The 17,452-nt window shown below is 37.7% G+C and overlaps 1 protein-coding gene across 9 annotated transcripts in view; it reads left to right on the forward strand.

Annotated features, from left to right (window-relative positions):
• LOC148078079 (rho GTPase-activating protein 23-like) overlaps nt 1-17,452 on the forward strand; it is a 46,918-nt gene that overhangs the window by 17,735 nt on the left and 11,731 nt on the right. For 3 of the 9 annotated variants that reach the window (XM_087794626.1, XM_087794628.1, XM_087794632.1), the window contains exons 1-2: nt 11,111-11,833; nt 15,835-16,026. In XM_087794626.1, the coding sequence (XP_087650752.1) occupies nt 11,618-11,833; nt 15,835-16,026 (408 nt within the window). In that variant the 5' untranslated portion in view covers nt 11,111-11,617. Of the gene's footprint in view, nt 1-11,109; nt 11,834-15,834; nt 16,027-17,452 lie in introns of those variants that run through there. The other 6 variants (XM_087794625.1, XM_087794627.1, XM_087794631.1 and 3 more) reach the window with 4 other exon arrangements.

Raw genomic sequence — 17,452 nt, forward strand, 5'->3', positions numbered from 1 at the left:
TCACAACCCACTCATCACTCACTGTGCTTCAAGAAAGCATTAAGAAAGAACATATTCATTTATTAAAAAAGTCATTTCAAGCAATTCAGCTAAAATTCAAAATAAAAACGCAACTGCCTTTGTTATAGCATAACATTATTATTAATAATACCTCTGCCAGGCTAACTTAATTCTTCATGTTAAAGGTTTACTGATTACCGGTACTCTCAATTCTTGCACCTTATTCACTGCACCTTTGACGTCTAATGAACAATCACAACATATTTTGTCACTGCATTCACGTTAAAGGCGATTTATTTGAGTGATTTAATCATATAAATATTCTTATAAAGTCTTTAAGGACTTTGCTCATTCTTAATGAGCAGCAGCGGTGTAAAGCCATACAAGTGAATAACCCTCAACACTTTATTGAAAACAACAATACATTTATCTGCACTTTTCAGAAAAAACTGAATTCCTTAATACAATTCAATTCAAAGCTGCTGTTTACAAACAAACAAAACCATACTGGGAAAACATAAACTCCTTGGCATAGAACATGTAGTACATTGCTTTACAACTGCATACGCTGTTAATGATGTCAGTTACTTTGATGTTCAAGCTCTTCAATAAAATAACTTTAATCAAACATTTTAATCTTGGAGGTAGATTTTTGTTGAAATATTTGGCTTCTTTCTTTTAAAGATGAAACCACAGTGTAGTAAATTGATGTTATAACATGTGACGGATTGAGGATAAACTTCAACTGAGAAAAATCTCTCAATTCTAGGAAAATTCACAATCACAACATGATCTGGAGTTCATAATCCATGCGTTTGTGTCTTCTCGTTTAGACTATTGTAACAGTTTATTTTCGTGTCTAAACAAGAAGGAGCTGTCTCGCCTGCAGTTACAGTATACAAAACTCTGTAGCGAGAATTCTGACGCGCTTTAGTAAAAGAACTCACCTTAACCCGATCCTTAAATTTCTTCACTGGCTGCCAGTTTCTTTCAGGATCAATTTTAAAATTCTGGTTCTTACTTTCAGAGCTATTCATGGTCAGGTTCCTCCTTACATCACTGATCTGATCCAGCCTTACACCCCAGCTCGGGCTCTGAGGTCTGTGGATCAGAATCTACTGATGGTTCCTGAACACGCTTCAGAACCAGAGGAAAGAAATCCTTCCAGTCTGTTGCTTCCAAGCTTTGGAACGATCTTATCTCCCTCTGTGTTTGATGATCTACTGACTCCTTCAAGCAAAATCTTAAGACACTTTTATTTGTGCTTTTCCCCGATTTTCTGGGACTCCTGTGTTTGTCTTACGTGTCTTGATCTTTTAAAGTATATATTTTAACTGTGTATTGTTTTTGATTTCTAAAGCGCTTTCTGACCCTTTGGCGCTTTACAAATAACCATTACTTACTTACTTAATAACATTATAGTGAAGAGCTTTTTGATAAACTTTATTGATCCCTCTGGAGGTCTCCTTCGGGAAACGTGAGAAAATGTGGTAGTATTCCTATGTTGTGTTTACAAGACTGGCAATGAAGGTTTCTGATTCTGATCTTACAGATATTGGTCTGTTCTACAAAAGTGTGATTTTGATGAAAAATATATCAATTATTCTTGATATGGGCTTGTAAAAAGTTTAAATTGTGTTGTTGCATTTTAACACATTAAAATCAAAGCAAATACGTTACAAGTATATTCCCACCTGGTCTTGTCCTAATCTTTGCAATTTTACCCTTCTGGTGGTTTAGAAAATTCTCCAAGTATGGTTTCTAGAAACAAAATCAGACAGAAGCCACTCTTCTCTCTATTATGATGGTTAAAAACTGCTCTTATCATCTTGTTCATGCAACTAGCAAATTATTTTTTTTAATCTAGAAATAAAATGTTCCACAATTTTTTTTTCATGACTGCTTACGTTTTGTTTAACGTTTTATAGATCATTCAGTGACCTTTCAACTCTTGCTTTATGCCCAAATTTGGCTTTACCACTGAACCTTAGCAAGCGCCTTTGAACAGTTGTCATAACCATGGATTGGAATCCGGAATTGAAGCCATGCTGAGATAATCGCTGTGTCTGACAATATTTGCTGGATGGGCGACATCAAATAAGAATGTGCTGCCTAATATGCCCAAATATTCTCATCTCCACATGTCTCTGAGCAAAACACGGACCCCAAAAATAGACTTTCAGAATTGCCAGGTCAGTGGACAGCAAAGCGGCGGCTAATGCCGATAACGGGATTGAAAACAAGTGAAGTGGCTCATCATCGCGTCAGTATGAATCTCGCTACAGCCGGTTGTTTTAGTCGTGACTTTGTGCTCGCTCGCAGCACTTTGGAACATTTATTATTTAAAGCTTATCTGAAAGTGGACCTAGACTCAATTTACCAAAGCTAGAATTCTGGAACCCCCAATGCTTCTCCTCCCACATATACTGTATATAAATATATACAGTATGTTTTGGCACTCTACTAAAATGAAAGCTATCCATCTCGGTCATTTTTGTTTACTCAGGTTGCAAAACACATTTTTGAGATGAGGCCAACAATTTAAATGCACACACTTCTGGGTGTACAATAATAGGAGTAAATGGAATATTGATCTATTGTCCAAAAACCGTTGTGAGGTGACCACTTTTTCTCAAACCTTAAACTAATGTGTCCAACTTTTAATCTCTTTTTAAGGTAATGTTTTGGAGAGATAGGATTTGTATTTTAGTCACTCTTTTAATAATTGTTAATTTTCATTTTAAATATGGCGAGATGTCGTTTTAATAAATTCTGCAATTCTGCAATTTATGCAGTTGTCCTCTAAACCTAAACACATTTTATGCGAAAAAACATTTACAACACTGTCATTAAATGTAAAGATTGGTTTTCTACATCCAATGAAGATCAGAAATTCTCAGATTGCACCTTCCCCAGTCAAATTGAGGTGTTTTATTCATTATACTTTATAAAGGTTTACTCTCTGCGTGGTTCACACCAAATACATCCAGTGATATTATTCATGTTAAGTCAATGTAACAACACAAGCGTTGGTTTGGGAGCGACGCTGAGAGTTTGAGGCATTTGTGAAGTCCAAAGCACAGCGTCACAGCGCAATGAACCCAGGTTCGACTAAACTACAATAAACAGGTTTTTTTTTTACCTCATTACACGTCTTTTGTTTTTGTGTGTTCTTCCATTCAATAATGCTTCTGTAACTTTCATTTCTTGCTAAAAAGTTAAAGAGCCAAATTGTAAAGCTTGTTCATGTTGCAAAGTGCTCTGGTAGCTGTTCCACTGAAATGTCTACCATCTATTTCAGCTTTCAGCATCCATTAGATAAAAAGAGGACTGCGTTTTTGAGAGTCTCTTTTATTTTATTTCCACTTAACTTGTTATGGTCAACACATTAAATCACTCCAGATTCGATCAGTGCATCCAGTAAATGCGCCTCTGGATCCACAGCCACACCTTCTTCTTAATGCAATAATGTGTTACTGTAGACGATCATTCATGGCGCCGTTGATTTTATATCTTGTGCAGTAATTTGTTTTAAAGGCTTGATCCTCAATGTTGGTACAGTTAAAATTGCAATACAATACATGTGTGATTCAGTTAATGGTTCACTCTCACATCTTTTCAATCTATGAGCATGGGTGTCGTCTATTGTTGTTTCCTTCCTTTTCTCAAACTTTTCAAATGTGCTGTCTTGTCCTCCTTTCACAAACACGAAGCTTCTGTCTCAAACAGAACAATGGTCACATGTATCTGTTGTGACTGTTCCGGGGTCGGCGCGAGCACCGGCTGAAAAACAGACTTCAGATTAATAGGCTGATCTGAGAGCTGCTCTGTTCTTTAAAGTCAACAAAGAGCGATTAATGTCGTCTTGAGGAATGGTTAAGAATAATTTTATTCACGAGCAGCCTGGGCTGCACTTCTTCTGACAATTCGGGTTGGTTTTCTTTTTCATTCAAAAGACTAAAATTCTCCATTAGTACTAGCCCTCACCAACCAAGACATTGTCGAGACCGGAGAGTATCGAGACAGAGACAAGACCAAGACATTTGGAGGTTAAGACAAAGACAAAACCAAGACTGTATATAACCCAGGATGATCCAGGTGTCTACCGTGTATTACTCAAGAAATTATGTTAAAACATGATAAAAAACAGTAGTGTTTGATATGGACAAGGTTTCCGCTGCAAAACTAATTCCCTGTTAACGCCCTGGCTTCCAACTAATCCTCGGTGTCTACCTAGGGGCCTTACTAAAACCTGGTGGGGTTTCTGGCAATACATTGTCTTGTTCAGAAAGTTATTGAAAAAATAAATACAAACAAAAGGTTTTGGTCCTGGCAGTCTCTGTAAGTTATTGCGCGATGCAGAATTTACGAGCTGTGTATTGTTTTCCTCTTCATGTTAACTTATATAGTCTGTATGTTTTTTTTAAGCCAAAATTAATATTCGCTGAATTTTCTATCATTTTCCCTGGCATGCGTTGTGCGGAGGGGGCGTGGTCATTCCGTCATCCACTGTATCAATTAATTGTTTCGGCTTTGATTCCTATTTTGTTTTTATCATAGTTATTTTATGGTTAATATTTCACTAAAGTGTGTATAAAACAAAAATTAAAAAAATCTTTTTTTCATTTATTAAAATGAAAAAAGACATGTAACTGTTCACAGCGTTAGTTAATGTTTGTGTTGATATTAAACTTCCAGCCACTGAATGCCAACAGTCATAACCTCCACCAAAGCTAAAAGAAAAAGGGAATTCCATGAGATCCCCTCGACAACTGAGCTGATGTTAAGATATATTTTGGTTTCAAAACAAATGAAAGCAGTACTTAAATCCTGAAACGCCAGAGTCAAGTACTCGTGCAATACTATAAATATATCCTTATCCTTACAGTATCGCAACATATCACAATGTGTCACAACGTTGCTCCTGTATCCTGATATGTACCGTATAGCCATTTTTGAAATTGTAAGCTATGTGTTTTCAGACAGTTAAGACATGATAGTCATTTAAGAATCATAGTAAGCTTATTTTTTTCAAATCTTCCTGATAAAAAAAAAATTGTTTTCTAGCAAGTATTCACTTAAACAGCAGTTAGTTTTATTACAGGCATAGGCTTGTGTGTCTGGATAATACTATTTGTAATGTGGAAACAATTAAGTCTTCAAATTAAATGGAGGGTTTATTTAATTCTTTGCTTATTTGAAAACACTATAAGAAACGTGTTATCATATCTTTACTCCACGTTTATAATCTAATGTGAACTGTCCTCTAGCCCCATCAGCAGGAGTGCATTGGTAATTACAAGCAGAAAATAAATGTTAGCCTTCATTTAACTTGTTTTTAGGTCAGTGTGCTGAAGCACTGGGTGTAACAGAAATCACTGTAAGTGCATGAATGAATGCCCTCACAGATTTTGTGTAGACTGCCAGGTGTGTCGAGATATTTTTAGCTCATCTCAGCCGCAGGTCAACCCTGAGGTCACGCTGGTCAGCTGTTACAACATCTGCTTGTGTATGAGGGCGGGATTATTTAGCCACAGCTGCAGAGAAACATCTTCGTAATGAGATGAAATGAATTTGTAGTTATTTTTAGCCGTGAATGTGTTTCACAGTTGACTAAAAATAGGTCAATTTGTGAGCGCTTCCTAGCTGAGTCAAGAGACTGTCCTCCTTTTCGTACTGACTTGTGCCTCCGGTTTGACCCTATTCTGTGCACGTTTGAAGGATTCAGTCATGGCAGTATTAAAATAATTCACTACACAGTGTTTCATTTCAGGGTTATCGGCTACAACATTTCCACAGTCATCATATCAGAAAGTGTTTCAGTTCGTAGTCAAGGCCAAAAGCAAACACTGTGTTTGGTCCTGGCTTTTAATAATATGTTAAAATGTATTTATTTCTACAACAGGGCACAGTAGGTAAACTAGACTAAGAATGCATTTTAGGAAACAGGTTTAAATGTAAATGTATTTGTGCTTTTACAACTATATAGACATCACATCCTTACACAAAATCCCCTGTAGGAGGTGCTGCAGTGTAGGCTAAATACAGTAGTTGCTTATTTATAACACTGTTAAGCAAACCTTAACTAGTCACTTATAATAAGTAATGCTTTATTTCAATAAAGTTGTGTTAGTTTAATATTGTTTGTATCATAATGTATATGGTAAATGTATTAAATTATTATTTGTTAACATTTTAAAAGATAATAGATACATGATAAAAGTAAATTTTTTTTTATTTATTTTTTTTTAGAATCCCTTATTAGTCCCGCGAGGGGAAATTCAGCCATTCACACATACTGATGGGAGTAGGCATGCACACTTGCGCCAAGTTCACCATCAGGAGCAATCAGGGTGAAGTGTCTTGCTCAGGGACACAACGACACAACGACACAAGCTTGTCTGGAGCTGGGATTGAACCTGCAACCTTTTGGACTGCAGGCAACCACTCTACCATCTGAGCTACGTCGCCCATTTTTTTTAAATTCTGGATCTGAATTCGCTCAAGAGTAAATTACATGAAACATACAAGTATCTTGACCTTAAGTGCTTTCATATTTATACCTTTCTGTTTTACAGCTGATGCAAACTGTTCATCTGTGCTGTAACTACTCTCAAACATACTAAAATACCTTAAACTACGATGCTATATCACAACATTCACACACATTCTTAATGATAATACAGTCTGTTGGCTTTTTGTTGTCATGCTCCAATATTTAACACAAAACAGGTTACAAGATAAGATAACCTTTGTTTATCCAAAAGTGGGGTAATTTCAAAAGTTTGAGCAGCACAGATTTCAAAATGATTTACACATAGTATTTATTAAAAGAGCATGTATTGCACGAGTGAAGTGCATGTTGCACACAAATAAAAACATATATGTAAAGATAACAAAAAAAGTATAAATATATATATATAAACTACAACAATATACAGAATTATGCTCAAGAGTGCATTGTAAAACATGTTGAAAGAAGGGAGAAATAAAGTTATTAAAATGCTTACTCATTTACTCACTTATTTATTTATTCATTAGAGGGACAGAGGTCTAAGACCTCTTGATTGCTTGATTGCGTATCCAAAAATTGTGAATAAAAAAAAACTTTCTTTTGCAGTACAACGAAATTGAGAAAATTGGGGCATGTCGGTCCTGACCGCGATGTGTTTGGTCCGGCATCATTACTTGCCTTTAGCTCTTACAAAGAGCTGAGGCATGAAGAATTAGGGCAGAGCAGATGCATATTCTCATCTGAGTCACACATCACACAATATTAGCTTTGCCCTCACTCATGGCAATGAGTTGGCAGAGACAGGAGGCACTGATTGGTCACTCTTTTCAACCCAAAACACTTACAAATATTCAGTAAAGCAAGACAATATTCTCTCTTTCTAGTTATTCTCGGATCTACCTTAGTAGACTCCGGTGGTTCCTAGGAATAAAACCAGCAGATAGAGAGAAGCACTACTGTACCATAGTACTTATCAAGGCAATATTAAGAAACCAGATGGATGTAGGGTTGGTTGTCAGAGAGTACTTCTCTACCGGGATTTCTAAATATGTTCTTAGAGCACATATAGTAAGAGTAGATGAGAAAAACTAGAGACACTGGATGGCATCCCGAGTTATGTTTTCATTTTGGGATCAAAATCTTGTTTTACATCTTACTTACAAAATGTTTATCGTGTTTTCATCAAAGATCCTTTGTCCCTATGATTATTGTGCTGCTAAAGGGCCTACCATAGAAAAGAGATGAGGTGATTGACCAATCTAGTAAAGAGTAGTACATGAACTACAGTATTAAAGAGTAATGAAAAAACTCATTTCTGCATTGTTCAGTCGATCACTACCCATCGTTTCTGGCCATAGGTGAGGGTAGGGGCATAGATCGACAGTATACAGGGAACTTTGCCTTTTGGCTTAGCCTTCCCTTAACCAATATGGAACAGTGCAGCATCTGCGTCACTGCCTACACCACCTCAATCCGCCTGTCGATCTCACGTCCCATTCTTCCCTCACTTGTGAACGAGACCCCAAGATACTTAAACTCCTTCACTTGGGTCCTAAACCTGGAAAATGAGAACCATGGCCTTAGATTTCGAGGTTCTGATTTTCATCCCTGCCCCTTCACACTTGGTTGCAGGCCTTTCCAACGTGAGCTAAATTTGCTAAATTCGCACTTGCCAAAATTAAAATACATTGTACACAAGTAGTCTATTGAGAAAGTTTTGTTTTTATTTAAGTTGCACAACTCATGATTAACAGTTGCCATTACATGTACTGCAGACGACAGATTTGGAACAGGATAGCAAGAGGAGGGTAGCAGCTCAGAATCCGAGCTTAATGGAGGGTGTTTGTCTAAATGTCAAGATCTTTCAGTATCTTTCCCTCCCACTGATGCATGATTACCCTTTCTCTTCCTTTGCCTCACTACGTGTCAGCTCTGCTGCACTCAGGTGTCCATGAGAAGTGGACTGTGGGGATGACAGGGTCGCGAGACTCTGTAGAGTCACTTAGCAGGGACACACATTCATCCTGGATGGCAAATTTTTTTTCACTGCAAATTCTAAGACACCCCACTAGGAAATTGACTTGCTGTTTTGAGGGCATCTGAGAAAACATTATGCTGAACTTGTGTGCACGAGTCATCCTCAGACCACATCATTTTAACTGTACAAACAGTGAAATTGTTGTTGTTTTTTGACGGAACAGAAATGAACAGTAAGATTAGTAAGTGTTCCCTTATCGACTTGCTATGAACCTGATCAATCAAAGTATATTACATACGAAGCAGTTTGACTAGAAGCTTGAATTAATTTCCATCTCAAGAGTGTACTGTTCTGCTTGGCAAGCAGGACACTCTCTGTGTCAAGGCAGAGACGTGAAGCTGCACTCTCAGCACTTGACGAGAGCCGTCTTTTCGTATTTCATCTTTACCTTAAAAGTAGCAAAAATCACACAGTACAGCCAGGGTTGTCACATGTTTGGGACTTCTTCTCATGTTCTTAGTAGTTGAGCTAAGGTCACATATTAAACTGATTTTCATGTTATAGGATGAGATTGATGAGAGGACACATCGTAAAGAATTACCGGAATATTCTGCCTTTATTTAGGATGTTTTTTCTGCAAGGAGGTTTGTTAAAGTTGTCATGTTTACACACATTAGCAATGATATTAACACCTCTGCATGACTGTTATCGTGTCTTATCACCTGTAGTGATAAAGTACTGTTGCTCTCTACTGGTTTTATCTTCACTTTTCCTCCCTGGATCTTTCTTGCTCTATTTTAGTCCAGCTTGAACTCTGACTAATGGACTGAGATGAAGCCTCATCATTCTTTCGGCTCTTTGTTCCTACGCTACCCTATCTTGAGTGCACTTGTGGAGGAAACTACCTAATGCAGGAGAGACAACTTTTCTTCTTGACAGTTTCTCTCTTGCCAACATGGTGCTTGCTAGGAAAAAGTGATGAAAATATAGGTAATGTATCAAAATGCAACCACAATTAATGCTGCCATATCTGACCTGACCGTAGTTTCTGAATTTGTGACGTAAAAAATTGTTTGTTTATTTTATTATATTCATAATTCCTGTGGCTTGGACAAGGGTAGGCTGGTGGCTACATGCAGTAAAACTAAGTATGTTTTTATTATATTGTCATGTTTGTTGACAGCCTCCAGGAGGTGTAAGAGGAAGGCAATGGTTTTCCAAATGAGAGGTGGCGCTAATTCACCTAAGATATATGCGAGCAAAAAGAAGAAAATCATTTTGTTTTGAACACTCGATTTGCACATCATGCATACAGCCTTGTAAAGTGTCGTAGTTTCTTCCAAATAAAGTTTTCTCCTTCAAAAAAAAAGAAAAAAAAAAAAAAAAAGAAAACACAGATCGATGGATATGATACAGCTTTTAAGTTAAAAATAATATAGATTGGAGTCAAAGAAGGAAAAAGTGATTCTCTACGTAAACTTGGCATCAATGAATTGATGGTTAGCCTTAAGAGACGGCAGCGTACAGAATTGACTCAATGCAAAAAGCAGCAAAAACTTCCAGAAGAAAGGTGTGGCCTTAATATTTATGAATTATTTATTTTTTAATATGGTGGCTTATATTCAGAGGGATTGGGGGTATGCAGAATAAAAAAATCACAATTGTTTATTTCTATCATTTGATATCAAATATTCTCTCTTTCTTTTAACATGGTTTTTAAAATGCCAGTTATTAAGGTAGAGTAAGGAAATATGTTGTACGTTGAATTATTTTAACATTTTACTGACACGAGCACGAAATTAAGAACAATTTCCTCTCAACAAGAGGAGAGAAATATAGTAGTCCACTCTATCAACAAAACAAGTAAAATAAAACAACAACAGTAGATTATAAAGTAGATTTAATAAAATTCTATAAGATCTCACTCCTGGATGAACAGTTGATGATTGAGTTCGACAAGAATTTTTACTGATAAATTATTCTTGATTCGACAAGCCCTGATGATATCGTTGGTAAATTAAGGCGTCTTAGTTTTCTAAGATCCTTTTGTATATATTTTAATCCTTTCATTTAAGCCTTTATACAAACTAAGAGAAAGTTGAAAGGTCTTCTAGAGGTAAAACGGTAGAGAGGGATTATACAAGATAAAAATAGTTTTACCACATACTCCAATGTTTTTTGGTGTGTAAAGTGACACAAAACTCTGCAACAACAACGGCAGGCGCAAGCGCCAGACCATGAGTCTAATAGTAGGAGGCAGGGAGACCCAGGACACAAATACACACAGTGGGAGAGAGAGAAACGTGCTCTTGCATCGGGTTGGACCGGGAAGCTAAAGGATGAGAGGAATGTGACAGAAAGAGAGAGAGAGTGGGGATGTCAGCAAATAGACTAAGGGGAGAGAGAGAATAGAAGAGAGAGAGAGAGAGAGAGAGAGAGAGAGAGAGAGGGGGTAGTGGGGAGTCGGGGCATGACAGCGTTGAAAGGAGGGAGAACTATACTTAGACAGCAATAAAGATAGGCAGACACAGCAAATGCTGTGCTACACTGCCAGCATGGAATGGGACACATCGCATCTCAGAGCAGCGCGGGACTCTCTCCAGCAACTCTACATGGGTTGGTGAAAAAAAGCTTTTTCTCATCCCAGCTGGTTCTGGAACTAACTCCTCTTTGACTTGGATTTACGTTCATCATGGATTCTGAATTGAAAGACATGTCATCTGCTCAAGACTTCTCCAGTGAGACGGACTCAACGAAAACCAGGCACAGAACCAGTTAGAGTCCGCCTCGTCCTTCAGTCTTCGGACCACTCACTATCATGGATGGAACCTAGTGAAAGCAGATTTCATCACGCGTGAGCAATGGGCAAAGGCAAGGAAAGGTCAGCCCTGTAGCTAACAAAGGGTTGAATAAAAGAGCTAAGGACTTGTTACAAGACCAACAGTAAGAATGGTAACGTTTAGACAGTGTGGTAAAAACTTGATCAAAAACTACATTATGCACAAGTTGAATCTAACTTACACATGTTAAAGTGGACTTGTAGGATGAAACTTTCCGAGTGCAATGGATACGACCAGATCTTTCCAAGGATGTGACCTACCCCACTTTGTGTTCGTGGAAGTGCTATGCTGAGGGTCACAGGTGCCGCACCAGCACCGTTGGGACATGAGTGGCAATTTCAGTGTTCTGTTGGGGTGGACTGCAGTGATGCCGAGCCCCGCTGTATCTGGTTAGCCGTGTTACGAGGTATATCCCCCCACGCGTCACCTCGACCGACTCCAATCACCTCACCCAGGAAACGTGGCTCACGAAGGCTCATCCAGCGCCATCGTTTGTCTTGGGTAAGACTACATGGTGGGACACGCCTGGTAGAATAAATATTTATTGTCTTTTCATATTTGTTATTTTATGTTCTAAGTTTAAGAGTCTGATCCCACGGTTTCAACTGGGATCCAAAGTTTACCTTGAGAGTTAGGGGAAGGGTCTATGAGGGTAGAGAACAGAGGTCAGTAGATCATCCGTCCTTCATTATACAATTAGGTGGAAGACGAGGCATGTGATGTTGATTCATCCACATTCTGTCTGTGTGTTATGACTTCTTCCTGCTTATATAATACAGCACTAAAGGGGCATGTTGACTTGTAGGGGGAGAGGAGACTGTTGGCCTCACGACACACGCAGATCCCTGTCTTTTTTTTTTTAAGAAGTGTGGGTGTGTGTGGTTTGGTTTTTACAGCATCTATTGAAGTATGCCTGGAGATACAGAACGTATATATACTTATAGAAAGAGTAGCCTACTCTCTCCACTCTCTGTAAACTTTGAGTACACTATATATTTTGTGTTGAGGTTTTAAATTCCAAAATGTTTCTAAATGTATATTTAAATAATATAATAGCTGTCCTTTCATTTGTATTTTGCTGTTTACAATTGCTGACTTGCTTGTTATTTTGCTTGTGCGTTTCTTTGCTGTCGTTAAAATAGGTATTTTTCCCCTTTTTAAAATATTTTTTAAAAAAAGCAACTGGGTTGCTGCATTTGAAACACACATTTTATACCCATTTGATCAAGATCAGAGTAAGCAAAAGAAAACCGTGTCGGTCACACACGAGGACGTATTTCACAGCTCAAACGTGTGGAAGTAATGAGACAACTGCGTTGATGCTTCTGTGAAAGGTCACTGGCAGAGTTGTTTATAACAGGCAGATGTAAAATGACATATGAGCATGAAGATTGACAGGTACCAGAGAATACATGTTAGATGTTGTTGGGATGTCTTAGATACAAATTTCAAAAGCGAATGGAGAATTTTTTTAATGCTTAAATTACATTCTGAAATCAACCTTCGCCAAACAATCCCTGTGAGTGTTTACATTGGACATATTTATTTTTAAAATTATTCCTGGAAGGGGGTAGGAGAATAAAATGATTTGGCTCCCTCTATGGAAACTGTGTCTACTTCCTGGTGTTTCTTGGGACTATTCTTAAAGGGGTTCAAGGTTTCCAAAAATCCCGCCTATGAAAACGCCTACATTTCCTGTTTCATGAAACAGATTTCCTGTTGTTTTCCTAACTGACTTGGCAAACAGAATGTTGTCACGTTTAAAGTTTTTACCTAAAGTCAGAGTTTGACTTTTACATTTACAAAATTATCCCAGAAAGTTGAAGTTACCTGTCTCCTACTGTTAGCTTAATAGTTTAAGCTCTGATAGCCTAAACAAATTTTAGACTCTGGGGATCACAATAAGGAAAACCAAAAATACTTGTGCCTGTTACATAAGAAAACGTTCATGCCAAATAATAGTCATTTTATTATTTTAACAATCTAAACAAAACACAGATTTTATTTAAAAATATGCATATTTATTTTTTGGGAATAAAAGCAAATGTCGATATTCAGTCCAGCAAAGATGAAATAAAACTCAACATCCAAAGAACCCTTACATGAGGACAGTAAGAGTACATTAGGAATCAAATAGAGTTTAACAGTTAAGATTAAAACATATATTTTTAAAAGCCTGTTAATTAAAAAATACAACTACTGTATCTTGTCAGTTTTAAGGATAAAATATAAATAAATCATACACTATTTGTTACTGTGATCCTAAAGATTATAAACAGGTGAGATTTGAGTTCCAGGTGTGCAGACCTTAACCCATTATGTAGAGATCTCATGAGGCTGTATGGAGAAACAAGGTTGGGATACCTTACAAGGGTATTATAACAGCTTGCATTGTAATAGCCAGTTCAGCTGTTGAGGGGTCCATGAGTTTTTGTTTGTGATATATACCTAAATAGTAACAAAATAAAACGTACTGTATATTCTAAAAGAAAAATACGCTGGGCTGAGTGAAAAGTCAAGTGACTTTTCTAACCTCTCCAAAAACGGAAAGAGTAGGGAAATATCCAGGATGTATCATTCATTGCCAAGTTCTCTGAGTGTTTGATTAGGTTGGTGCGCATCATGTTAACAATCACAGAGCTCATAACTGGATCTTCAAGTTTGATTTTCGACAAAAAGTTTTCGCCACAAAATTCCCTCTTTAAGTCCTTCAGCACTTTCCGGCTAATGGGTTTCACATGCCTCACATCTGGGCATAAGCCGCAGTGCAGAGTTAGTCCATCCACAATCTTTCTCACCATCTGCTCAAAGTGGGCAATCCAATTAACCTCCTCCAGTTTTCGTGGAACACAACACTTGGCCAAAACTCTGTCCAGAAGAAGTGTTACAAACATCCTCAAAGTCTCCTGGATTTTGACCTCCAGAGTCCAAACATTTGGTTCAGAGTTGTTCTCTTGTTTTTCATAGACGTCAATGTACCCTGTGTGTTTCCAACTCTGTTCTTCTGGGCCATTTCCACTCCTCGCGGTCGTCCAAGTTTGCTGTTCAGGAGAAGTGGAGTACCTTGTGCTTGGTCTCATCTGGTATTCAGAAAACGCTGTGAATCCTGTGTTTTGCTGTTCAGATTCATTCTCAGTAATGCTCTTAGTCGCATGTTGTGGTTCAGGAAAGATTGTATAAATGGCTGCTGTCCACTTTTGTGTCTCAGAGACAGTTGTATTCTTGAATTCTCTCAGAGCTCCGTACCTCTCCTCTAACTCGGAGGATCTTCTCTGTGATATATTTTCACTAACAAGCATTTTTTGCTTGTGTAGTTGAATCTCTTGTTTGATTTCTCTACCTGCTGACCATATACTCACCAGGTACCACCTACCTCTATTTGTAGCCTTTTTTACCTTTTAACTTGCCTTTCTTCTCTGAATGATCTTCACCAACACTTTGTGGGGTGACATCAGTCAACACAGGCAACACTCCTTTATTCTTATTATCAAGAGTCATGAATCAAAGCCATAGTCTAAAATCAATATGTAATGATGCAGAATTGTGTCTACAGGAAATATTTTCCTTTTTCTCTCTAAATCCATTCATATAAAGTTTAATAAATAACTGTTGTGTTTGAGATTTACTTGAAAAGCTCCAATTGTATTTACTCAATCAATGGGGTGATGAAAGTTATTGCTATCAGATGAACACAATTTAAAATGATAAACAAGATCAAAACATAGTTGTCAAAACTCCATAGTGGCGTTTAACCATGTTTGGTGTCCATGACAGATCTTAAACTTAAATAAAGTACCTTAGTAATCAACATAAGAACTCTACCAATACTATGTTAATATTAAGTAAAAGTGTTTCATTACATGGTCATTACCATGAAGTAATTCAGTGTGTCTACAGAAACATTATGCCCCTCTGAAACATACTATGAACCAGTGATGTTAATGTATTTGAGGTTGTTCCCTGTGAAGGACTGGTGACCTGTCTTGCCTCACACCTCTTCGTAGATAGCATTGCCTACAGTGAGACCCCAACATAGGAAAATAAATGAATCAATAATAGTTATTTACAATATCACTTTATTTGAATTTATTTTTGAGATATAGCAGAAAAAGAAAATGTTTGGAAGCACTATTGTATCTTGTGATTAATAAATATTCTTTGTAGAATTCATCTCATCTGACTAATGTTCCGAAAAATAATGTTGCTCACTTGTAGTTATTTATAGATGGTGAGTATTTTTAACTCATGCTTTGTTGGCTAAAGGAAAGAGGATGCAGAATAGGAAAATAAAGAGAGGAAGTCTGTGGAAAATTCTTGGCATCAGTGGAATTCTGCTTGGTCTGAATGGGCAGACACACCTACATCCATCCGTGCTGCTCTTAAATCATCTCATTTGAACAAGAACTCAGTCCACAAATAAATCTCAGTTGGGACTATCGTATGCTGTGGTTTTGAACCTGAGATTTAAACACAACATTTGTGTCCCTTTTTTCGCTATTCAGGCTAAAGGGCGGAGAGATGGTATGGTGTTGTCCAATGAGAACAGGCGCCGGCCGCTTTCTTCAGGTGAGGTGGAGGGCATTTCATGGCGGGGCCCGCGAACAATCTACCTACAGAAGACCTTGCAGGGCTTTGGCTTCACTCTGCGCCACTTCATCGTCTACCCACCAGACTCATCCGTTCACATCATCAAGGTGAGGAAGAGAATCATTCACATCCAGTGGATGAAATCAATATTTTTGCTTTTGCTTTTTTTTTGTCTTCTACTAAGACATTTTTATATTTGATTACATTTAACTAAATTTGTACCTCTGACTGCAATGTTGTGTGGTCACACTGTTAAATTATTCAAAAACAAAAAAAATGGATTTCCATACATTTTTCAGTACATTTTAATAGTGGAACGGATGATTAAATATTGCCGTCAGAATTAAACGACTCATTTGAAAATGCAACACAGGCTCCAGTTCTTGCTCAAGAATGTGTGGAGTTCCAGTCAGTATTGTTTTAACATCATCTATTTTTGATGTATGACATTGGGGTCAAATGCCATGTGTACTAGGCGACAGTTGGTCAGTTTCCTAAACTGGCTCTTGAGACTTGGAAAATGTGCCCTTACCGACCAGAAAGGAGCCTGAGCTGCTAAACGCTGTTAAAAACATGTAGGCAGGCAAAAAGCAAAGTGAGAGTCTGCTGGATATGTTTGGTAGAGCGCATTCTTCTAAAGTTAACACGGAATTGCATTCCCACCTCAGACATCCGTCTGCTTCCTAAGGGAGTTAAGACACATTGAATCAGAATGGTCCACATTCCCAAGAGCCATTTGAGGAACCGAGGCAAAGTTGTCAGTTTGTGTCGCGTCGGAAACCAGTGAACCCTGTAGTGGACCCCCAAGGTGAGGGGAGATGTCAAACTGAAAATGGAGGCATACCTAGTCTTATTTGCTTATTGTACTCTAGACAGCTGCCAGTCTCAGCCCGGCAAAGTATTCCAGACTACCATTTGACAACTTAAAGGGAGGGTAATACACCCCTAAAAAAAAGAAAAGGAAAGAGCTGTCCAGGACAATGAAAAAATCCTTTCTTATGAAATTGAAGAAAAATCACTGAGGGTTTTGTTGGTTGACTGGAGATTGTCATGGATTATAGCCTATTTCTCCCTGACATCAAAAAACACTGACAGTGTAAAAACCTTGTGAATCTGCGGGTTAAATTCCAATTGTTGGGGATGATTCAAAGTAAAGTGAAGGTTTAAATGAAGGTTTGAGAGTGCCAAGGCATCATCTTAATGAGACTCGGAACTGTTGTAAACTGGACTTGCTAATATAATAGAAAAGATAGTTGACACCTTGTTTGAACCATGTTTTGATGGTCGACAATCAAAATAATTGTGAGTTGAAACGGTCAAGAGGCTGAGTTACTGTCATGTCAGGTTAAACAGACACAGGAGTAACTATCTGCTCCTCTTAGTATGTTTGAGGAAAAATCAGTATGTAAACTAAAGAACAAAATGTAAACTTTCTGATAATCTATACAATTTTAAATATTAAATAAAATGCAAATAAGTAGAGCAAGCATTTTTTTTTAACTGAATCATGATACTTTTTTCAAAGAAACCCTT

The sequence above is a fragment of the Callionymus lyra genome, chromosome 6 (genome assembly GCF_982586985.1).
Source record: "Callionymus lyra chromosome 6, fCalLyr1.hap1.1, whole genome shotgun sequence".
In the NCBI taxonomy this organism is placed as follows: Eukaryota; Metazoa; Chordata; class Actinopteri; order Syngnathiformes; family Callionymidae; genus Callionymus; species Callionymus lyra.